This window comes from Sceloporus occidentalis, unplaced genomic scaffold, assembly GCF_023333645.1.
Source record: "Sceloporus occidentalis isolate IW3139 unplaced genomic scaffold, rSceOcc1.0.p SCAF_2, whole genome shotgun sequence".
NCBI classification, from domain to species: Eukaryota; Metazoa; Chordata; class Lepidosauria; order Squamata; family Phrynosomatidae; genus Sceloporus; species Sceloporus occidentalis.
The window spans coordinates 234,014,234-234,039,778 of NW_028316982.1; the positions used below are offsets into that span (position 1 = coordinate 234,014,234).

The 25,545-nt window shown below is 39.6% G+C and overlaps 1 protein-coding gene across 1 annotated transcript in view; it reads right to left on the reverse strand.

Moving 5' to 3' along the window:
• NME7 (NME/NM23 family member 7) overlaps nt 1-25,545 on the reverse strand; it is a 112,356-nt gene that overhangs the window by 8,037 nt on the left and 78,774 nt on the right. The window contains exons 11-13 of the mRNA XM_089512436.1: nt 17,254-17,291; nt 13,477-13,584; nt 10,276-10,389 (exon numbers count right to left, since the gene is read on the reverse strand). Coding sequence (XP_089368562.1) covers nt 10,276-10,389; nt 13,477-13,584; nt 17,254-17,291 — 260 coding nt within the window. The remainder of the gene's footprint in view (nt 1-10,275; nt 10,390-13,476; nt 13,585-17,253; nt 17,292-25,545) is intronic.

The window sequence follows — 25,545 nt, forward strand, 5'->3', positions numbered from 1 at the left end:
ACCTTCAGAATGTTTTACCTTTTCAGACATTCTAAAGATTCTTACACAGGATTATGCTGCTTGGTCCAGGCTGCTAATGAACGGTGGCACTGCACCATCAGCAGATGACTGGGAGAAACAATGGCCCCATTATTAATTATTGAAAGACTACTGAGAGAGGAAATGTGGCAAAGAAGGAAGAGCCCATGACCAACGGGTCACTGCTGCTTCAGCTGTTGATTCTCCTGTTTTACAACTATCATTTGTTCTGAAAAAGTAAGAACAGGTTCCAAACTGCTAAATGGCTGGCTTGCACAGTTCCTCAGTGGTTGATACATAACACCACCTTTGGGGTTGTAATCTCACTCCTGCTTGGCTAGTAAGCCTCAATGAATGCAACGTGACACAGCAGAAGAAAATGGAGCCTTTTGGCCATTTTATTTCTTTGCAGAGTTACTCATTTACACATTGTTGCTTTGATAGCTAATAAAATTGCAGTATAAAATGCAAAAGATCCACATTACTCTTTTTTTAATAGGGTAGCATTTTTATGATTCTGTATTTCACCTCACACATTATAATTCTAGTCAGGTTAGATACCTGTCAGATTTACAGAGTGGTCAAGATCCTATTTATTTGTTGTATGTTGTCCCTGGGCCCCAGCTGCCTGAGAGGCATGAAATAAATGCTTGCTCCCTGGCTCTCCTTTCATTCACAAAACTCATGCTAGTTCTTACTGGTGCTGACGGAAATATATGGAATTTTTATTTGGTAATGTGTAACCCACTGACTGATTGATAGCATTTATGTGCTGCTCCTCAGCTTTAAATAGTCTCCCAGAGGAGCTTACACAGAATCAATGAAAGAGCTGGCATGCAATCGAAAAAGACAAAAACAAAACGAAAACTAATGGGGAGGAAAGTCTATGTAGAAGAGCAAATAGTAAACCCAGGGTTATGCTGGCCAGGATCAGAAAGGATGTTTATCCCAGAAACATTTTCCTTAGCTCCCTTTGAAAACCTTGTAAAATGAACTATTTCTGTCATTTCCCACTTACCATGCAAGGCTTCTGTGGAAGGAAAGTAAAGGTAAAGCCCTTCTGGCCTCTGAGTTCACTAGAACCTGGTTACATTTTTCATAATTTCCAAAGAGTCACCATCCCAAAATGGGAGGGGAGGAACAATTGGATTATATCCTTACAGCAGCATTTTAAAATCTCGCATGCTGTATTCCCTGCAATTTTTACTCATAGCCCAATACTATCCATGGTTGCCAAGAAGTATATTCCACTGACTACCATGAAGCTTCCTAAAGTAGATATGCACAGGGCTGCAACCTCAATTTCCCTTTCTTAAGAGCAAAGATAAAGGAAATGCAAACAAACCAACAACACAAGTGATTATGCCAGTTACTACATGCATCAGCCACACAGATGACAAGGTACAGTAGAACACCACAACACAAAGGTCTGGTTTGAAACTATTTTCATTTTGGTCTGGATTTGCTAAAATAAAAAAAGGTGAAGACAGGTAACAAATCTGAAAACTTCAAATTTCCTGTCCTTCCTGTAGCAGTGCACTTGTCTTTTCACAGTATCCAAGGTTGCATGGTTGGGCATCAAGACAGTAAAGTACATTTATGCACTGCTCCACAAAACAAGAATTCCCTTGCTTTCATGAAATACTCCTTCAGTCTTTAAATATCCAGTATTAAATTTCCAGGATTTCAGTAACTTGGAGACATAGCGGAATAGTGTTGAGGCATCCAAAGAAAAGGCAGGTAAAGTAATCAAGGGAATGTGAACATGACAAACATCAGAATTCTTGGTGTGAACTATTTTCAATGTCTCACTCTCCACAACTCTGAAAAGTTGGGGATTAAATGAGAATTTCATGGGGGTGGAGAAGAAACCTATTTGGAGGGGAAAGTCCTCCCTCCTTGTATCTAGCTACAAGACATCTGCTTAACAATGAAACAAGAAACACATTGAAGAGACAAACCACAAGGCAGACACCAGTTCATTACAGGATGCCAAGTAAAAAGCTTGCTTTGGGGGAAGTGTTGGCAGAACAGCAGACCTTGGCAGGTGTCCAGAGAACTGGGCTGGCCAGCAGACAGACAGAACATCTTAGTATTGATCACTGCTATTAATTATCTTTTAAACTTGTGAAAGCCCGCATGTTGTGATTTGAGTGTTGCACCAGGACCTGGGGAGACCAGAGTTTAAATCCTACGTGAGTCATGGAAACCCATTGGGTAACCTTGGGCAAGACACACCTCAGAGGAAGGCAACGACAAACCCGCTCTGAATAAGTCTTGGCCAGAAAATCCTAACTCAGAGTTGTCTTGAAGGCACATACCAACAATAAAACTTTTGAGTTCAAATATAGAGTGTATTTTGTGTGCTAATGAACTTAATAGCTTGCAGATCACGGCTGCTTTCCTAGCAGATAATCCTTTTTTTCCCACACAAACATGAAATATTCCATTTCTTCTGTCAGCACAGTCTACTGAAAGGTCCTACTTAAATTCAGTGGAGCTTACTCCCAAATAAATGGGCAAAGGACATAGATTGTCCTACATTTTGTTTTTTAAATCTTCCATTGAGTTTGCTCCAGTAAAATGAATAATCTCAGTGGAGTTTATTTCCAGCTAAATTGCTGTAGGCTTCACACTGGGCCAGATGGACTACTGGACTATTTTGAGTTGGAACTGAACCACCATCACTCACAGTCTTCTTTGCAAAAGTTATTACTATTTATCTGTCTGTCTGTCTGTCTGTCTCTCTAAAATGCATGTACAGACAACAGGACTGTTTTATGTAGCGAACATACTTTCATTCCAAATTACTTATTTTGAACTGAAGACAAATACCAATGAAGAACAAGTCGTACCAGTGGGGGAGTAAAACATATGTTTGTCCATGGTGACCTGTACTACATATTCAGTACTTCAAAAACAGCATCTTTAACAGCAACATTCTCAGGAGATGATTTAAAATGTGTTCTCAGTATTTTATCAACCTTATGGAAAGGTGTAAGCATTAACTGTGAAACAGGACAGACCATGGTCAAACACTGCTAATGAAAATTGTGAAGTGTGTTAAGTATAAAGAGCATGAAGAGACTAATAAAAACAACTCTTCAGAGATTCCAAGTAAACCACATTACTCTTTTCAATAAAATGAATAACACTGATTTTTGTTTCAATTCCACTTTTTATTCAATATTATTGTCAGCAGCTTTGCATGCCAATTTGCAGAGGATGGCTGGACATTGTGAAGAAAGCAGATAGAAAGAAAAATCAAGTCATTTAAAATGTGGTACTGAAGAAGAGTACTGCAGATACCATGGATGGCAAATGAGTGGGCCCTAGAGCAAAACAGACAAATGAGCAAATCAGGCTTGAACTCTCCCTAGAAGCCAAGGTGACTAGCTTGAGGCTAGCATACTCTGGCCACATCATGAGAAGGCATGACACACCAGAAAAGACAATAATGCTTGATAAGGGAGAAAGCATTAGGAAAAAAGGAAGACTGCATTAAAGGTGGACAGATTCAATCAAGAAAGCCACATCCCTGAGTCTGCAATACCTGAGCAGAACTGCTAAGGATAAGGTGTCTTGGAGATGTCTCATTCATAGGGTTGCCATGGGTAGAGGCTGCTAACAAAAACAACAAGCTATTCTTTGAATTTTTTTTAGCTAAAAGAAAGAATCTTTCAAAAAAACAAAACTAAATCAAAATCAACTGTTCCCCCCTCTGTTTTGTATACATTCCCCAAATTAATAACACACAATGGGCAACTTTAAATGGCAGAGATGCAGACACTGGTTCTTCTTACTATGCTGAGTAATTTGGTCACATGAAAATAAGCTGACACATTCTGAATTCTGTGGTCTGTCCTTCTGCAGTGATTCATCTGGATGTCTCTGAGTGGGCTGCCACTTTGAGCATTCCCTTTCAGAAGGTATAGGATCAACCTGGGGATATAACTGTTAAAGAGAGTTCTATTTCGAGCATTCAGTTGTTTAGGGTACATACCTCCATGCCATTAGCTCTAATTCAGACAATATCAATAGATCCTTTCTACTAGCATTCATCCCATCCACAGCAGAAATTATCCCCTCTTACATTCAGAAATAAAAACCTCACATTCCTATTCTGCTAACTTGCTATCTTTTTTTGCAGCCAGGCAGATACTTTTTTTTCCTTATTTCAGTAGACCTTGGAAAAGGAACAGGCCTGCATAATGTGATGGATTTTCTATTTGTTGTTTTCCTTTACAAATGCTTTATGTTTTTAAGAGGTTTTGATTTGTTTATAGTTTAATTACATTTTTAAACTTTTCCACATTGTCCATTTTAGCTATATTTGTTTTAACTGTTGAAAGCTCCCTTGAGGCCTGAGCTGGGGAAAAGGTAGGATTATATCCTCTTCCTCGTCCCCCTCCTCCTTCCTCTTCCTGTTTTCATTTGAGCCAACAAATGACAACTGATCCTAAAAATATATTTTAAAAAAACCAAAGATGATATATTTCATTACTCCAGCACCAAAACATAATGATGCCAAGCAAAAATAGGAAATGATTGAAATGTTAATCTGATTCCCCCCTCCTCACCAACTTTTATGGGAAGTTCATTCTTAGCAAGACTAATGGGGAAGTAATAAAGTAATAAAATTAGCTCCAGGAGGAGATAATGGTATGGAAATATTTTTTCTAGGAATGAATAAAGAATCAGGTTCTTAGAAAATCAAGGTCTTCCGTAAAAAAGTAAAAGGGATGACTTCAACAAACAAACATGGAACAAGATTCCAGCTTAATGAGAACTGCTCAGTACCTTTTTTTTGAAAGGAGCAATAATATTTGCTTGTCTCCAGTCTTCTGACACCTAACCCTTCTCAAAGGACTTCTAAAAAAGTTATGGCAAGTTGTTCTGTATGTCCACCAGTTCCTTCAATACCCTAGCATGCAGTTCAGTCCTTATGGCACAATAGATGTGCTGATACAGTGACAGATACAGCAATAGTATTAGTTTATTTTCAAAATTCTTCCTTTATTTTATGTATACTTGCAGTATACTCTTGAGTGTAACAATACTGGTGACAGTTACTGAACTATGCTGGGGAAAGCTTCTGCAAGTGTAGTTTATGCCTCATGGAGCAGCTGTTTGGAACAGGTGGGAAGAGAAAAACCTAGCTAAAAGCACTCAGTTGGCATCACTCAACCTATGAAACTGTGCCAGACAATTTAAATCCCATCCTGGGTTGTTTTCTCATACAAAATTACATGAAGTGCTTTTTTACTTCATTTATTTTCTACTGAAAAGATATGAAACACAATCTCACAGATTACTGGTCTACAGTAATGAGTATTCAATAAATTTATTTCATGCCTGCACTGGCAGAAAAAGAATATACAACCCAATTAATATCATTCTCTCCTTTAAAAAAAAGAGTTTGCAAAAATGTGGTCTAGTGACTCTGAGGAAAATGAAACTTTGAAAAGTACTGTTAAGTGTAAATAGATAAATTATTGGGACCCTTTTTCCTACTTTCCATGTTTAGTAAGGAGAAACAGGGGCATTTGTTGATTCCATTTATATTTTGCTTTTTCTTCAAATGACCTGGAATGTCTTACAAACTGAGAGGTAACAACTGGGATAGGGCTACATGGCAAGCTTCATGGATGAGTGGGAATCTGGACTCACATCATCCTGGTTCTAAAATTACCACACCACATGTGCTGCCATAGACCAGATGTCCCACTACACTGGGCATGAAGCATGGCAAAAAGCCCCAGCATGCCCAGGATCTAAAAAAGTATTATGAGTCCCAACAGGTTCAAGGATATTTTATATACAAATGCATTAATTTAATGTAAGTTAATATAAAAAGAGTAACAGAATTTGTTTTTCACTAGTAGAATGAAAATATGTAGGTAGCACTGTTATCACCCACACCATTTTTAATGTGCAGAGATATCTTTTAAAGCTTAAATGAATAACAATTACTCTTATAGCCACAAATTCAATATTAATTCACTTTTGCCTATCTGATCTTTTACATCAGCTGTTACTCCACTTGAAACATACTTCATTACATTTATTTTTATTTATTTACTAACTTATTTATTTATTTACTAACTGTTGGGGGCAAATTAGCTTACCTGCTGTTCACTGCTATGATCTTTGGAATAGCGGTATATAAATAAAACAATTTATTTATTTATATTTTTCCAAAGTGCCACTGAGATACCCCCACTGAGTTCAAATTTCCATTAAATGACTTTAAAAACCCTTGAAAAGGCACCCATGCATTATGACCTATAATAATTATTATAACCTTTGATTTGCTTAACTGAAGAGGTCTCCACTGTAATGCTTTAGAATAATGCCATTAAAACAAAAGAAATAAAACAGTACTTCAAACATGTATGAATGAAAATGGAATGATTCATGTGATGGCCAACAGCATTTAAATTCCTCTTTCTGGGCCTAAGTCAGTCACGTGAAGGCTAATCATTAACTTTACTGTGCTTACTGAAGTCATTTTCAGGGGGAAGTAAAAGTTCAGGGTTAACCTACTAAGAATGAGTCATTGACAATGAACATTTAAACCATGCAATAAAAGGCAAGTCTCTTGTCTGAAGCTAGAAGAGTTCAGTGCAAAAGAAGCCCAGCCCAGAATGCTGATGGGTAGACTGCATTCTTGACTGCTCCCCTAGGCAAATAATTTTTTTTTCCACACAGAAAATTCATGTCAAAGAAACATCTAAAACATTTTTTGTTGAACTTGATAGCTTTCAGTAGACATGAGGTTTTTGCTTTTGTCATAAGGAAGCATTTACTAGGCTGCATTCTGAAGCAGGGCAATCACAGGAGGACTGGTGCCATAAAATGCCTCAGATTGTTTGTGCTGTACTGCTTTGTGTTTCTTTGGGAGTAGATTCTGTACATAAAAAAAAAGACAGGTGATTCAGGCTAACACCACCACCAGCGAGACAACCTTCTTTTCCCTCCTGGCCCATCCATTTTCCAGTTGTCTTCCCTGTAGCACACAATCCTATACAATTCTGGTAGAGCATGAAAAATAGTGATTTCTCCAAGACAATCTTCCAACTTCAGCACCAGGGACTTGGGCAGGCAGTGAACAGAAGCCCACACTCTTTCAACTTGAGCCAGAAGTCTTGGATGCTATCTTCATACTAATGGTGAGATTGTCACTTGAAGATACTAAGCATGTGTGATTTGCTACAATACAATCTTAACGTAGCAATCCACTGGAAATACCTCAGGCCTCAGGTATTAAGAGGCAGTGTTTCTCAGTGGGTGCTGTGGCAGGGGAATAATCCAACTTTGGTTCAGAAAGCAGCCTGATATGCATTCTCCTTTCTTTTTTAAAATTAGGACAAATGAACATCCTAATACAAAGCACATGGAATAAGCAGCACACAAACAAACATAATGTCCAAGAAGACATCTCCGAGATTATGGTCACTGCTACACTCATAACATTGTCTTTGTTATCTTTAAAGAATGTTCCATACGTCAGTGGTATTGCAGGGAAAGCTTGTTGTAAACCACTGCATCCTGAACAGTTCAAATTAGTGCTGTTTTTCCAGTTTAAATCAATATGGCCCTCACAGCCCAAAGATTCAGAAGATGAAGTAGTCTTGAAGAAAGTCAGCTTCTTCACATTCAGAACTGCCACCATCAACTCACTCCTCTACAACATGTATTTGGCCAGGGGCATGAATGCTGGTCCTCCTGGATCACTGTTTGGGATTCTCCAACACTACACCAGAAATTACCTCTGCCATCTCAGCCTGGGAGTTTTTGTACAGTGAGGTGGACAACACACCAAGTTCATTCCTTTTTTGTCCCTGATCTGATTCTCAGACACAAACTATCTCATCCAGATTAGAGACATACTGGTTTCCTACAGAGAAAGTGGGGATTTTGGTGGATTACTACCCTGGCCCTCAAGTCTGGATGGGTGCAACACTGAATGCTTGTGTGGACACAGTTGGCTCAAATCTGGCCTATACCACTCCCAACTTCAGTTACACATGCAAAGGCAGTCCATCTACTGTCAAGCTGTGCATGAGGGGCATGCAGGCCTGAGACCTAAGCACAGGAGCAGCATAACTCACACTTGATCCAGTTTTGACAACTAATCAAAACTAGGGCTGAGCAATATTTGACTGTGGACTGACACCAGCAACATAATAATAATAAATAATAAAGCTTTTATTTATATACTGCTTTTCCTCCAGATCAAAGCGGTGTACATACGATTAAACTCTGTGACACATGTCAAATACAATATTAAAAACAGATTAAAAACAGTTATAAACAATTCAATTTTTAAAAACAGTGCAGTTAAAATTAGTCGGGATATCAGTTATGGGTAGTCATCTTAATCTAGTTGGGGAATACTATCTCTAGAGAGAATCGGGAGGATATGCTAACTGGAAGAGATAGGTTTTCAAGGCCTTTTTGAAGGCTTCCAATGTGCAACTAAGTCGAATCTCCTCCGGGAGTGCATTCCAATGAGATGGAGCAGTCATTGTATAGGCTCTTTGGTGAGTTGTTACCAGTCTCACCTTAGGGTGTTCAAGTAAGAATTTCCCTGTCGTTCTGAGAGTGCGGGGCAGATTATGTAGGGAGAGGCGCTCCCTCAAGTAACTCGGGCCCAAGCCATGTAGGGCTTTATAGGTAATAACCAACACATGAACTGGGAAGAACTTGAGAGATATGACGCTGACTAGAGAGGATCACATTCATTAACTCCCAATGTTCCTTCTACATGTGATGTGCTCCCTTTTACACTCCTGATATGAACCATCTTCATAATTGTGTTTCCTGTTGGTTTTAAGCACATATAGCCTGCAAACCTATAAAGCCCACCTAGGAGTAAATCAATGTGTCTTATATAGAGAGACGTATAGGATTACACAATTCATTAGATTACATTATTAAGTGAGAGGGATAAAAAATTGTGTAATGTTGGGCTTATTTTCTGGAAAGCAAATCCCATTGAAAGCAAGGCTTGCCTCAACATACACATACTTATGATAAGGATGTCAGAAGTAGATCTCAATAGCATTAGTTCTATGGCTGTAACATTTAATACTTCCTAATCCAGGTGTACAGAAATTACTTATACAAAAATATGTTCCAAATTTCCAAAGAATATCATTAAAATGAAATGCTGGGTACTTATCATGAAAATCCATTCAAGTTTATATAAAGGAGGATCCCATAAAAACTGGAGACTAACATTAAACTCCTCTGCCTGTTTCCCTTCCAATTTTTCCCCATTCCTGACTTCACCCAAATCAAAGTCCTAAAGTTCTCTCATGTTGAAAATCTCCTATTTACTACCTACCATATTGGCTATTTGTTATCTGTTCCAGTTCTCATCTCAGCAACTGTTCAAGAACTATATTTTAAATGCTGTGTAATTCAGATGTTAAGGTTTGTATAGAGTTTTTAATGCATTTTAAATTTTAATGTATAATGTTCTAAACTTTTAAAAATTGTTTAATTGTTTTTTAAACTCTGTATCTACTGCATATATTTGACTATACATCGAGAAATTCATGCCCAAAAATTGACCTCAAAATCTCAGGTCGACCTGTATACAGGTCAATACAGTTACCATTGGCTGAGCTCAACTGGAGGGCAGTTAACAACAACAGTAATATTGCTCATAAACAACCTTTAAAAAAGCAGCCCCAACGCCCCACTCTCCATGCTTTGGCAGTGACTGCTGAAACACCTGTGAGGCACAAGTAAGTGTGTGTGTGTGTGTGTGTAGATTCCCTTCTCAATCCAATCTCCAAACTTTTCCTCCTCCTCCTTGCATTTCCCCATTTTCCCTCTATTTGCAGTCCAATCTCCAAGCCTTTCCTTCCTCTCCTTCTCTTCCTCCTCCTCCTTGCATGTCCCCATTTTTCCTCCACTTGCAGTCTGATCTTCAAACCTTTGCTTACCCTCCTCCAGGTCATATCAAAATCCATTATTTTGGCACTAAAACCTTCCCTCAACTTATACATGAAGTCGACTTGTATACAAGTATATATGGTACATTTTAATGTTTCTGTATTATTTTTAACTTGTACTGCTTAAAAAAAAAATTATTAGCTTTTTGAATCCCTATATCGGGAGAAAGGCAGGATGATGATGATGATGATGATGATGATGATGATGATGATGATGATGATGATGATGATATACTGTGTTATTTTTTAAAAAAGAAATGACAGAATATTTATTACACTGACAACCTACCTTTTATATACCATATTTTCTGGCATATAAGACGATTGGGCATATAAGATGACCCCCAACTTTTCCAGTTGAAATATAGAGTTAGGGATATACTCGCCGTATAAGACTACTCCTCTTCCAAAGCACACCAAATAAAAATTAAAAAAAAACACATCAGATTTATAATAATAATAATAATAAAATCTTTATTTGTATCCCGCCCTTCCAAACGATCAGGGCGGCTTACAATGATGCAACAAGTGCAAACAGAATACAAAGGTTAAAAACATATACACAACAGCAACAACAATCTAAAAACAACAATAACAGCCCCTTAGCCCAACCTCATGGCCACGGAAGAGGAGGGAGGCCCACAGGATATTTAATCGGGGAACGCCTGCTTGAATAGGAAGGTTTTGAGGTCCTTCCTAAATTGGGCCAGGGTAGTAGATGAGCGGAGCTCCGTGGGCAGCGTGTTCCAAAGGGCTGGGGCAGCTGTGGAAAAGGCCCTTCTCGAAGTGGAAGCTAACCTGGCCCCAGGCACCTTCAGCAATTGCTGCCCAGATGTTCTGAGGGTGCGAGGCGGAATGTACGGGGAGAGGCGGTCCTTTAGGTATCCAGGGCCCAAGCCATTTAGGGCTTTATAGGTAATAACCAACGCCTTATATTGAGCTCGGAAGCGGATGGGCAGCCAATGAAGATCTTTTAGCACAGGTGTTATGTGGCTGGTCCTGGATACGCCAGTGACCAGCCGGGCTGCCATATTCTGTACCATTTGCAGCTTCCGAGTTTGGTATAAGGGTTGCCCCATGTAGAGTACATTGCAGAAATCCAGTCTCGAAGTTACCAGAGCATGTACAACAGTTTCTAGGTCCCCCTGGGCCAGGTATGGGCGCAGCTGGCGAATCAGCCGAAGCTGATAACAGGTGCTCTTGACCGTCGCATTCACCTGAGCAGTCAGGTGAAGCGACGAGTCAAGAAGCACCCCCAGACTGCGCACAGAGTCCTTCACAGGGAGCGTGACCCCGTTCAGGACAGGTGGAACTACCGCCATTCCTGGACCAGGGGAACCTATCGCAAGATTTGATTTCAATATGGTAATTTTAATTCAAATGCTTATGACATGCAGGTACCTAGCAGGAAAACTTGTTGTATACAAAGCCTGCTAGGATTGGTCAGGTCTCCCTGCCTGCCCAGCCCTCCCTGTCTCCAAGACTATCAGAGCGGTATTGCAAACACGGCTTTTTCCATACCCCGGGCGTCCCGGACGCCTGCACCTTGCTCTGCCCTTCAGTTATACATGTGGTGACTGCAGATTCTCCAGTCCGACTTGGATGTTTCAGCACCTGCCCTATAAGACACCCGGCGTATAAGATGACCCCCGACTTTTGCGAAGATTTTCCTGGGTTAAAAAGTAGTCTTATACACCAGAAAATACAGTACTAATTCTACTATAGTTACATATATTTAGGTTACTAGGGTATGTATGTTTAAGCAGTGTCCTCAGTAGCATAACTGATATTAATAATAGGATGTTTCCTCTTATATGCATCATATATACAATAATTTATCTTCCTGACATAAAAGAAATCAGCAGAGAAGCAATCAACACAGAAATATGTTTAGGGAGAACCGTACAACTGGTGGGTGAAGTATGGGGCAAGAGCCTCACATGGCCCTCTCATTAAGCAGGATATATTAGGTTGCTTGGGTTGTACAACATGTGGAGTAAATCACACACCTCCTTGGTGGCAGGACCTTATTATTATATGATAATCCAGAAAGCTTTGTTAGGGAAAAAACAGTGCATAATTCTCCATAACTGTCCAGGCCCCCCTTGCATGATTCTGAGAGGTCTTTAGTGCAAAGCTCTATGAGCCTTGGGCAACTGGCTGTGCCCTGAAACAAAGGACAGGCAAAGGGACAACAGAAATAAGTGGGTAGGGCAATATAATGGGGGATGGTGGTATTTCCCCCATCTCAGACTAGTCGCAGGCTAAGGTTGCAGCTGCTATATTTACAATCATGTAGTGTGACATCACTGTAGTGAGAGTTTCTTCATCACCACTTGACTTCTTCAAGTATCATATACAGTGGAAGTAGGCACTGACAGTGCTACATTTGATATCATTATACCTGCAAAAGCTATTTTATACTTGGAGTCAGAGACAAATCGTACAAGTAATATTCAGCATATTGTCTGAATCCTCAGGAAGGTCTCAAATTATAGATGGCATTTGCCAGAGAACCTGAAGATAGTGTTCAGTGTTTCATTACATTATTAATGTGACACTGATAAGATATCCATTGACAGTGCTGGCTAAGATCCAATCACCAAATGAGAAGTAAGCAATACCTAAAGATTATTGTTGGCTTTATAGCTGAATCTATGGGTGAGTAGATCATATAAAGGAAATAACACAGCATGCCTACATTATTTAAACAGGAATGTAAAACAAAGGCACCATCCCTTTATGAGCAACAAAGCCACAACTCAACTCTATCTCCATTAAAAGGGTTTACAGTAGCCCATTAAATCATGATTGGTGAGTAAAATGAACCATCCAGACAACCAGCTGTCAGAGTTACAACAAACCAGGGACAAAATCTGGCCAAGCAGAAAAACATGGGAGATCAGTCCTAAAGATGTTAGTTAAAGACAATTCACATTAAAGCTCTAATTCATATTATTTATCAGTTTGGAAATTTGTTTTTATTTACTTGTGGGATCTGTAGACTGTATTATGTTTTCACAACATCAGCAGTAAGGCTGACAAAATCAGCCTTTAGAATATTTGTTGGAGAATATTTTCAGGTACAGCTAGTCTTCTGAAATAATTTTCTATTTGTTTCAGTTTCTATTATTGAAAACAAATTGTAGCAAAAATTGAACAAGATTGAAACTGCACAAAGTACTGATTTCAGCTAAAATATCCTAGCCTTTTCAAGCAGCTGACATTTGATTTAAAAAAACCTGGCATTAATATTTTGATTGTGATGAAAATGTTACTGAATGGTTCAAAGCAATCATCCACAGACACCACAAGTAAAAAATAAATAAAATGCTTTAAAATAATAATAATAATAATAATAATAATTTATTTATAGCCCGCCCAATCACAAGGAATCCAGGCGGGTTACAACAGTAAAAATAAAGATAATAAAATACAATACAATAAATAAATAAAGATTTATTTATAAAGATGCATCACAAAGTCTTACCTCCAAAAGACCATCTTCTGGAAGATCCGTACAGTGGACAGCATTCTGGATCTTGTTCTTGCCATAGATAGCACGAAGTGTACCAGGACGGAGATATCGGGCGATTTCCTGCGCAACACAAAAATATTATCCAATAAAGAAAGTAGCTTATTACCTGAATGGAAATATATACAAAAGGGTGATTTATATTGTAAAGTATTGCTTATCTGAGAAGTGTTTCAAAAAGCAAAAACAAGAAAGGTTAAATCTTGCTTTGGACTGCACATATTAAAAAAAGCATGAATTGTTGAGGGAAAATAGCCTCGTATTAAAAGATCAGAGAGAATTAAATCTTCATACAATATGTATGCAATAAAGCTCGTATCACAAGCAGTGAAAGAGAGTTTACCTGTTACTAACAACTGCAGACAAAATGGATAAATTACTTCACATTTCTAGTGCTAGTTTGTGAAATTTACTGGCATTGGGTCCTTGGGCACATCTGCATAAAACACCTTCCTTCTTCAATTTGTGGGACTCAATAATTTCTCTTATCCATCATGGATGTGAAGGCCTTTCTTAGTTGGTTCTGCCTCCTTCTCCTAGATGGGTAGAGCAATCAGATCCGGAGACACAGGTATTATCAACTTTTCCTCCCACCCCTTTTTCTTTTTACTGAGTGCTGAGAAGATGTTAATATCCTGAAGGCAAAAACTGTTTGGATTTACCTTGAATTGATCTCAGACCTGTTTCTCATTAAGGGCTCCATATGCGTGTCCTGATACACATAAATGGATTTGTCACATGAGCTGTTGGATCTAACAGCATCTAGGGGACCATGATCAAATAATTTTTCCCACTTATCATGACACCAATTCAAAGCTAGAATTGCTCTCTTATTTCCCCATGTATTTCTGTAAACTGGGAGGAAAGGTGAGAGTAATAATGCCACAATCCAAAAGGTCTACTGAAAATAACAACAACAATTATTGTGACATCTTAAAGAATAGCAGTGTAACTACAATTTATCACTTTCTTAATCATTAAGGTGCCACAAGGCCTATTCTTTGTGTCGTATTTCTTATCATATCAGCTAGTCTTCCAAAATTCATCACAAGTAAAAACTCCTAAAATTATAAGTATTTATGAAACAGTGGACAATATGACCACAAATGTGATCAGGTAGTAAAAAGCCAGTATGTTTCACTTTGGAGTGAAAAGCAGGACTTTTCTCTCTTCTTTACTGGGCCTTAGGTAAAAAAGTCTTTCCCCATCACCTGCCACCTGAGCCTTTTAACTGAAGATCTTGTAACATCTGCATGCAAAGCATTATGTGTGCCAACAATAGGTTGCAGCCCCTTCCCCAACATTGATGCTTGCAGGAATGCTCCCAGCCCCTCTCCATACAACCCAGACATCCCTCTCCCCCGATTCTCCTTTGGGGACAGACGGACGGTTCATTCTGCACCTCCTTGGCTGCACTGGAGCCCTGGGCCAAGGGCTGGTATTGTGGTGGAGAGGAACTCAGACACCATCTTCCTTCAGAAAGAAAAGGAAGAGATTCTCAGCTCTTTATATGAGCAAGAACAAGAAAGCTACCATCCAGCATACCTCATACTCATCTCATGAATGCCAACTGACTCTCCTCCATTGTGTGCAAATCTTTTCAAATCAGGGGATTTGAAACAACTAGCTGCAATTTGAATTTTTCAAATATTTACTGAATTGATAGTATCATACCCATAAGCAAGATGACTAACAGCCTGTAGAGATAGGCATTATATGCCGGCATGGGGGCAGGGCATACACACGTGTCCCCCCCCGGCTATGTGCCCAAACGCATAGTGGGGGGTGTCATGGCACTCCGTTCGTGCAGCATTTAAATGCGCTGCACCAAAGGAGCGCTGAAAAGCCGCGGCTGCAGCTAGGGCAACCTTTCTGCGGCACAAAAAGGAGCTGTTTTTTGTGACTTCTTTTTGTGCAGAAGGAAGGCCAGATAAGGAAAAGGGAGGCACGGACCTGCTCCTTAGGGGCTATCTGTTGAGTCCCTAAGATTACCCACAAAATTATTTTAATACATCTAAGAGTGGAATAATAGCTCCTCCCGTTTCATTTGAATTAATTCTGATAAACAAAACCTACCAATCCCACTGAAATTTTAAAGGCTTGCTTTTGAGAAAACATGCAAAAGACTGTGGGTACAAATAAGGTCCCACCTATAATTCACCCAAAAAACTTAAACCCATGGCTTTTTAGGAGTAAACTTTCTAGCCACCACAGTCCGAAGCAATCACATTCTGAGATGATACAACTGGTTATCTCAGAGATGAATCAGCTAGCAGAGAAAGCACAGCAATGTATATTTGAAGAGATGTCATATTGAGGAGGGAGCTGACTTGTTTTCTGCTGCTCCAGAGACTAGGACCTGGAGCAATGGATGCAAGCTACAGGTAAAGAGATTCCACCTCAAGAACTTCCTGACTGTAAGGGCTGTTCGACAGTGGAACACACTCCCTTGGAGTGTAGTGGAATCTCCCTCCTTGGAGGTCTTTAAGCAGAGGCTGGATGGCCATCTGTCGGGGATGCTTTGACTAAGAGTTCCTGCATGGCAGGGGATTGGACAGGATGGCCCTTGCGGTCTCTTCCAGTTCTATGATTCTATGATTCTGTATTCATGAAGCACTGAGACCCACTTCATATATTACATTTTAGATTTACATCCTAATAGATTTTGTGTATTCCTAGAAATGTAAATAAAAATGTTTGCAAAAGCAGAGAACATGTATAATATACAGGAACATCTATCAGGGCATCAACTATGATTCACAATAGTTCCATGTTGCTCATACATTTCAGTTTGTCTCTTTAACTATACTGAGAAACTGCCCTCCAAAACAGCTGGAAAGAAATTGAATTCTCTTAACTCTGTACCTCTTCCTAATCTTACAGCAAATATTGCTAACACCTTTCTTTTTATATGCCTATTTCTGTGTACTTAATCTTACATGTCTGAAACCATGTGAAGACAGAAAAGAAATGTAATATACTTGCTTATTTTTAAAAAAATACCAAATTAGGTTAGTAATGGATGTTTGTCATACTGCAAGGAAATGAACTGATCAAAATTCTGCTCAGGTTGCCCTGCAGTAGAAGAAAGCACACTGAACAGACCAACGAGCAAACGTTAAATTATTCATCTACAAAACATTTTCTTAATCACCTACATTTCATTGTGTTTTTTTTTAAAAAAAAACCAAGCACTGTTTAATTAATGGTTCAAAAGACAATAAGAATAAAAGCTCATACAACATCTGCTCCATCTGTCAGCCATTGCAAAGGGTTGCTTTTACAAAGAATGTTTCTTCTAGCACAGTTTACATTGCATATACATATACCTGCCTTAAAAATCCTTACTGGCAGAACAGGTATAGGTAATCTATAGTCCTCCATATTTTAGACTCTGGTTCCCTCAGCTCCAGCCACCATAGCTAGTGGTGAAGGATGATAGGAAGGACAGGTTGCTTACCTGTAACTGTAGTTTTTTGAGTCGTCATCTGTGAAATCACATAAATGGTTTATCCTGCACCTGGGCAGTATATCATTCAGAACCTTCTAGCGCTGTTACATCAGCATTTTGGTGGTAGACCAACTCACTCTCCAGGCAACCTACCAGCTCACTTCCCATTTAAGCCTTTAGATACCAAAGCAGCAACTTGTTATATATGGAGAGGCAGGACATGACAAGGAGAGGATGAGCATGTTGGTGTGCTTTCACAGATAGTGACTTGAAGAACTAACCTTACAGGAAAGTAACTTGTCCCTCTTCTTCTTGGTCTCTGGGGATCACACAAATGGAAGACTAGCAAGCTACGGACCACAGCAGAGGGTGTCATGCAATACAGGAGGAAAGCAGAGTCCTCCCAAGTGAAGCCTTATACATGACCCTAAATCCTAGGGACAATAAGAGGCAAAAGTCAACATTCTGGACCACAGAGACAGCAATTGGATAAGGATACTATGAAGTCCAACATAGCAGCAACTATGACCTCTTGTGGAAGGACTCTCCAAAACTTGAAGGGATTCAGAGAACACAATTCACATATAAAAGCACTGGATGAACAGCCTGTGGGTTCAGCAATAATTTGACTAACAAAGACCCGGTGCAGATGGGCCAAATGCGCCATGCTAGCCGTGTACTAGGGTTAGGGACTGCGAGGCAACCGCACAGTCCTAACCCTAGTACGGTGTGATGCCATTGTGACGTGACAGACGCATAGCGTCCACACATCGCGTCGCACCAGTTACATCTCGAGTGTACCATTGGTGCACTTGGGCATAACTGGTGTGGCACAAAAAGTGGGTTCTTTTTTCTCTGCAGGGAAGCCGCAGTCACCAAACCACGCGGCTTCCATTTTTTCTCCGCAGGGAAGCCGCGCAGTTTGGTGGGGGGGGGGAGGTGCCGGCAGGCCTCCCTTTTTGGGAGGTCTGTACCAGGCCAAAGATCAGCAGAGGAAATCAGAGAGAGCTTTCACACCATGGGCTTGATTGTTTAGAGGTCTAGACAGCTAGCCCATCAATGGAGAGCATTAACAATTTTTTTTTTTTTTAGTTTTTCAGGCTATGTGGCCATGTTCTAGCAGAGTTTCTTCCTGACGTTTCGCCAGCATCTGTGGCTGGCATCTTCAGATGCCAGCCACAGATGCTGGCGAAACGTCAGGAAGAAACTCTGCTAGAACATGGCCACATAGCCTGAAAAACCCACAAAAAACTATGGATGCTGGCCATGAAAGCCTTCGACTTTAGTATTAACAAGTTTGGATTCAGTGGGAATCTCCAATAAGGACTACTGGAATTATGCAGAGGAGAGTCAACTCTGACAACCTGGCCACCCTGGATAAACTAAATGCAGCTGGTCCAGTTATGCCGAATCATCGTGAATAACTTGATAAGAAAAATAGCACGAAGGTATAAATTATGTAATCTCTCCAGCAGTGCAGGGAACACATTGTCAAGATATCCCATGATTCTGGAACTCCTGAACTGAAAAGTTTGCACTTCCTGACCTGAGGTCTCATGAACAAGCATACAGTTGACCATCTTCTCTCTGAAGATAATTTGTGGAAATGTCATGAACAGCTGCCGCTTATGACATGAAACAGGTGCTCGACTCCGGCATCTGCAGGAGTGTTGTGTGCTCCAGGCAGGTGAGTGGAACAATAAGACATTTTTATTGGCTGCACCAATCCTGCAACTTTACCCACCTCTTGATGTAAATAAAAGATCATGGAGAAGGTGTCTGCAACGATCATCCCATCTCACCTTGGACAATTCACTTGAAAGACTGAAAGGATTTTGAAGCCACCAAAAGCTGAAGGACACAGATGCGGAGAGCCCTTTCATTTCATGAGCACTGACCCCTGACTGGAGGATTTGCATCCCAACTTCTAGTGACATGTCAGTAATAACCGATAGAGTAGGCAGAGGGAGCAGAATGGCATTCTCAATAACCACAACAAGAAATATAAGAGTTCTCCATGACGAGAACCTGCCTGATGGTCAAAATAAGACAAGAAAGAAATCTGAAGGGGCCACCTAAAAAGTTTGGCAAAGGGTACAAAAGACATGGTGGGGTTATAAGACCCAGTGCTAGTTCAATATTTGTAAGAGACAATCTCCTGATGCATATACAGTGGTTCCCTGAAGATCTTGGTACATGTTGTTCAATAGGGAAAAAATTGACTGAATGCAAAATCCAACACAGACTAATGATCTCTGTAATTGAAAAAGACAGAGGTAAATCCCTTGTAATTCATACTTAACGTCAGAATTTTTTGGAACAGCTGAGTCCAATAACTGATTAAGAATAGTTGTTCGCATATGATAGACATAAGCAACCAGTTGTCAATGCATGGGAAAAAACCAACCCATTGCCAGCAAAGCCATGCAACCACCAGGGTAATGTGCCTGGTGAACACACATAGGGAAATGCATACACTGAAGGACAGGATACAGACGTGATATATGCCTCTTCTCACCATGGAACAAAGGAGACTCTTGTGGGATGGCCACATTGTGATATGAAAATACACTGATGCAAAACTGTGAACCATTCACAGTTTTGCATCAGAGGGAGGATGAAACTTTGAGTGACCACCCTACAGTGGAAGTAAAGATAACATCTCGAAAATTCAGGATGAGAAACAACATCCATCCTCCTTAAACACAATGAAGTGGTGGAAAGAAAACACACAGCGCTGATGAGAAGTGAAATAGTCTTAGGGAGTAATATATGCTTGATAATATCCCTCTAAAGAATCCTATCACAGCTGGAGAAAGTGTACTTTCACATAGAACTGGTAAATAGTGCAGATAGGCCTCTAATGGTGATGACTCATTGACACATACATTCACGAAAAAAGATTCAGAAAGGAAGGAGAACTCAGGAACTACGAAGAAGAAGCCATGCATGCATGTGGATTGCCATAGCAATCACCACCCCTAAGCAAATTCAGTGTCAGGGCTTGATGGCTTACAAAAGCACAAGATTCTCCATTTGGAGACAGAAACACAGATAGCTTATCAAAACATGGACAAAACATTTGTCATGGAGAAACTTCCTCCCACAGAGAGTTCTGATAAGTGTCAATATATGAGACATGGGCAGCAGTCCATGAGAACAACCAAGTAGTAGAATAACTCTCATCCCATGATGATCATCTCGCTACCCTCATGGTTAACTGGAACAAATAAATCTTGAGAGGTCTTGGATTGGGTAGCATCCACAATAATTGAAATGGGGTCGAATGCTGCAATATCTAGTCAATTCCAGAACCTTTGACCTTATGCTAGCCCTGAAATGGTACTGATGGCTACCTGTAGCCAGAGCCAGTGCTAAAAACTAATGGTGCCAAAAATTGATGAAAGAACAAGAGACCCCAATGAGTTGCTGAAGTCCGAGCTACTGCTTGAGTAGTTTCCACAAAAGGCAAGTCACCTTTTTGACCATAAAAAGAGCAGCCTGAAGAGCCCAGTTAGGTCAAAGACCACAGAACATTTTTGCCCAATCTAGTGAATTTCAGATGTTTAGGGTACAATTTTCATCCCTGACTTGCTAGCACCAATCGAAGCTGAAGCCTAAAGCATCTGGAGAACATCCCATTGGAAAAGGCTGCTAGAATCCATTTTCCATGTGGCTGAATGTCATTATGATAAACTTAACTGCTATCTGTAGCAAACCTTAAAGATGAGAGCTGGGCAATTTTATGATATTATTCCATTGAAATCTTTACACACACACACACTCTCACACACAAAAACCAGCCTGGATTGTTCTGCTTCAATCAGTCAGGTTAGAAATGTTAAGATATACATTTATAGTTATTATTCTAAGAGACAATCATGGGCAAATCCTGATGATCAGACAAACAAAAGTATTGCTAAGCTTGTTTATATTTTGCAAAATCTCTTGCTTCACAAGCACAAATAGTAAAGATAAAATGTGGTAAATTGTCTGTGCTTACAGACTCACACTCCTCGTTGTTCAACTAGTTGCAGTGAATCAGATTTTTCTCAGCTTGAAACAGAACTAATAAGAAGTGCAGTGGGTGAATAAATAAGTGAAGCTCAAGGGTAGTACAGTTATATCTCAGAAAACAAAAACTGTTGATACAAGATAGATTACATCCAGTTCTCTATTAGTATGGGTTCTAGAATAGCTTTCTTTCAGGCGTAGCCATATACTTTTGGTTAAATATAAGGAAAATATGTGTTATTTAAACCAACCATGCTAAATCAAATAACATTACTGAGAGCTGTAACGGGGGGGGGGGGGGGGGGGGGGGAATCCATTTCTATTTTTTCCAAAAAACACATTTCACTGGTAATCATATAATGTAGCAACCAAGTTATATTCATTTTTGCAACAGAATCATTCCTCCTTAACTGAAATTCTGGAATCAATTAAGCTCACATATCACTAAAACCTACATTTCATGCCTGAGAAAATGAAAAGGGAAACAAATAACTCACAACTCAATGATGTCACTATTTTCCTTATCTGACATACACAATGCTACTGTTTCTTTTCTGTATGACTGGACCAGCAAGATGGTGTTTTGTGTGCATGTTTGGTTTTGTCTTGACAAAATGCTCTGTTTTTCAAGGTCTCTGCCATCTAGAAATTGAGCTGCTACTGTCACAAATATGCAGGCATTATTCTCTCTAACAAGCAGCTAAAATCAATATTTATAAATTTATATAAGAAAGCCAAGTGTACTGTGCACTTCTGAAGGTGATCCAGTGAGAAACCTAAAAATGTAAATGCTGTATGAATTAAATCGCAAAGACTCTTTAAAGCCCCAATGAGGCAGTACACCCAGTCCCATAAATAAGAGGCTTTGTCAACATGCTAACAAGAATGTATAACAAGAAGTAATATATACAGGTTGAGTATCCCTTATCCAAAATGCCTGGGACCAGAAGTGTTCCATATTTCGGATTTTTTTGAATTTCGGAATACCTGTATTTGCATACATAGAATAAAACAGAATGAGATTGGAGAGAGACTAAGGATCTGTGGAATAGTGGGAGGCATGGATTTCCACCATTTCACAGATCTTTGCATTTGTCTCCAGCCAAGTCTCTCTCCATCCTTGCAAATACAGGAAAGGGATATGCCACACTATTTGTATTGTAGCTCAAAAAGTTTTTGATTTTGGACTACTTTAGATTTTGGAATTATGGATAAAGAATAACCAACGTCTCTCTCTCTCTATCTATCTATCTATCTATCTATCTATCTATCTATCTATCTATCATTTATTTAAATTGATCCATAAATTTGCCTGGCATGTTACAGGAATCATCAAAACAGCATATAACCTGCCAATGGCATACAATCTAAAAGTTAAATACTTGCTAGTTTGTTAATTACATAAATCTTCAATGCCCCTTTTTCTGCAGGCCATTTGGTGGGCAAAGATTTTCAAGGCAATTCTATCTGTTGGTCATTTTCCTACCTCTGCTGAATGCAGAAACTGTAGATGACAACTTTGCCAAGTCTTAGGCATCCAACTCTGTTGGATTAGAGTTCTCATCATTCCCTGACAATATGGCCAAGAGAGTTGCAATCTAGTACAGCTGGAGGGTGCCAGGTTGAGGAAGTATAGTATATTCGTGATGCAAGCTACAGGAAAAGAGATTCCATCTCAACATTAGGAGGAACATCCTGACATTAAGGGCTGTTCGACAGTGGAACACACTGCCTCGGAGTGGAGTCCCCTTCCTTAGTGGTCTTTAAGCAGACGCTGGATGGCCATCTGTCGGGGATGCTTTGATTGAGATTTCCTGCATGGCAGGGGGTTGGACTGGGTGGCCCTTGTGGTCTCTTCCAACTCTATGATTCTATTAGGAGTTTCCATATTCCTAATTTGGCACTCCATCATGAACCAGAAGCAATGATTGTAAGAAGCAGTACACCTGAGAAATGTACAGCTACAACACAAAACCATGTGTCTGTGTGCCTTAAAAAGCTGACAGACCTTACTGTGAGATGGACCATGTGCAGTTCTGAAATACAAATATGAAAATATTTTTGAAAAGGAAAAGACAGAAAGTAAACAAATCTACCCAATAAATAAAATCAGCAAAATGGGCCTACAAGAAAAATGGAAAAGGAAGCCAACATGATAGCATGTTTGAGTCACCATCAGGGCACTGTGTCTTATGTGAAGTTGAAGGCTCTCACAGCCGGCATCCATAGTTTTTTTGTGTGTATTTTTAGGCCTTGAGGCCATGTTCTAGAAGAGTTTAGTCCTGACATTTATCCAGCAGCTATGAGTGGCATCTTCAGAGAATGCTGGCATGGAAGAGAGTAAGATATATATATTGTGTCTTCTTCAGTTTTGAACACAAAAAGGCAAGGAGTGCAGTGTGGGTGAAAAAATTAGCATTCTGAGAACTTCAATTTTCATTATTTAAAAAGAGGAAGTTTTGTAGCCCATGTGGCTACAAAGAAACTTAACAGTAGAACTGGCAGTATCTGGCAAAATCTCCAAAGCATTACTTTTCTAACAACCAGTAGCTATATATATTTTTAAATGGAACACTGATGATGTTTGACCCTAAATAACATTTAAACAATCCAATCATGTCCTTTCCACTAGAGACAGCCACAGACAGCATGACATACTAATTGCAGCCTCTTATTGATCTGTTTTCTACTCTAGCCAATAATGGTCTTATCACTGAATGAAAATCCTTTTTCCTTCTCTTTGTATTACTTAGTGCTATTTGAAGAACCATCTAATTATTTGTAATCATAAACTAATCTGTCTTTAAACATGCTACATTTGTTCCAGTGTAACAACTGAAAGCAGTCAGAAATAATCATTAGTTCCTCATTTCAAGATGTGGAATTCCAAAAGAATCAATGGAAGGTAATATGTTTGTGTCACTATGCATGTAGATGTATATTTAACAACTCTATAATCATTGCACCTTTTAACAGGAATAAAATTTATGCAACAATATTTTGTATATAGTTTCAAATTTTTAAAAAGTATACATTAGCCTGTTTTAATACTAATAACTTTGTATGAGAAATCAGATTTTTAGGTCTATGAATTTTTATCTGTATCAATTTTAAGTTTTCCAAGCTGCCATGAGTCCTAGATATAGGGAAAAGGCAGGAAATAAATTATTGTGCCAATATTCTAGGATTAGAGAAGTTAGGGCTGAATCATAACAACCAGCTTAATATCATGTTGTGGGGCCATATCCAAAGATTTAGTCTTGTTAGTTTCTTTCAGTAGAACAGAGGAAGAAAAAAGTAGGCTTGTGGCACCCTGAAGATGACTAGTTTATTTCAGCATAAACTTCCTTGGGCTACAAACCACTTCTTCAGAAGCATGTAATAAATCTGAATACTGAAATTCATCTGAAAGATTACACTGAAATAATCTGGTTAACCTAAAAGGTGCCACAAGATTACTTTTTCCTTCCCTTTTACAGAAGGAATTAGACATTTTGAAATGAAAAACACCTTTCTCCTGCCCCCCCCCAAAAAAAAACCAATAGCTCACACTGTTACCTATAATATCTCAATACAAGGAGGTTCTCAGAGGTTCCTGCAGATGACATTCTTGCAGTGTATTGAGCTAAATGAATATAGCTGGACACAACTCCATGGCACATACACCCTCCACTCTCCAACAGGAAGGAAATAACTATCAGGAGCAGACTTTTATCACTTAAAAGCTGGGTCTGAGGGATTTTGGTTGTCAGTTGAACTTATGCGATTATAAGTGCTTTTTTGAACTACAACTCCCAGAATCCCTGGATCCTACTATGGAGTGGATCCCACAATGGGCTGGGGTTGGCTTCAACATTGACAAGGTACACTCACATGAAGCCAACCACCAAATACCAGATGGGCATCTGGAACATACTGGCCTTCAATGATTTTTGTAGAACACTAGTGAGCAATTATAGAAAGAGACAGATGCTGCTGTCTGACATTGCAATGGGTTATATAGGTTAAAACAACCGCTCTGAATTGAGCATGGAAACAAACCAAACATTTGTCTAGCTGAACAACATGCAGCTCAATATGAACTGCAGTGTCGCCAACATGGCTAAGAAACAAGAGGCAAGCATCAACTGTCATCTTCTGGCCTGGAGGGAGTGAAAGGACAGGCTCAACGCCATCGTGCCCGGCCTCAATTAAGAAGCAGAGCCCTCCCTCCAGCTCATCTGCCTTGGTTCAGGCCTCAGAGGGAGAGAAGAACTGTTGGACCTGACCCCCTTCCCCACCACCATTCCCTTCTCCTTTTGTATCGTGTCTTTTTAGATTGTAATCCTGAGGGCAGGGAACCATCTAATTAAAATAATAATTGTAAGCCGCTCTGAGAGCCTTTAGGGCTGAAGGGCGGGATATAAATACCGCAAATAAATAAATAAATAAATCCGAAAGCACAGTTGTTTACCCTGCTTTCTGAGTAACAAATATTGAATTGTCATAGACTGGGACATGATGGATCAAATTAGTTTCAACACATTCTAAGACTGTGTTTTGTTATCTACAGTAAGGGG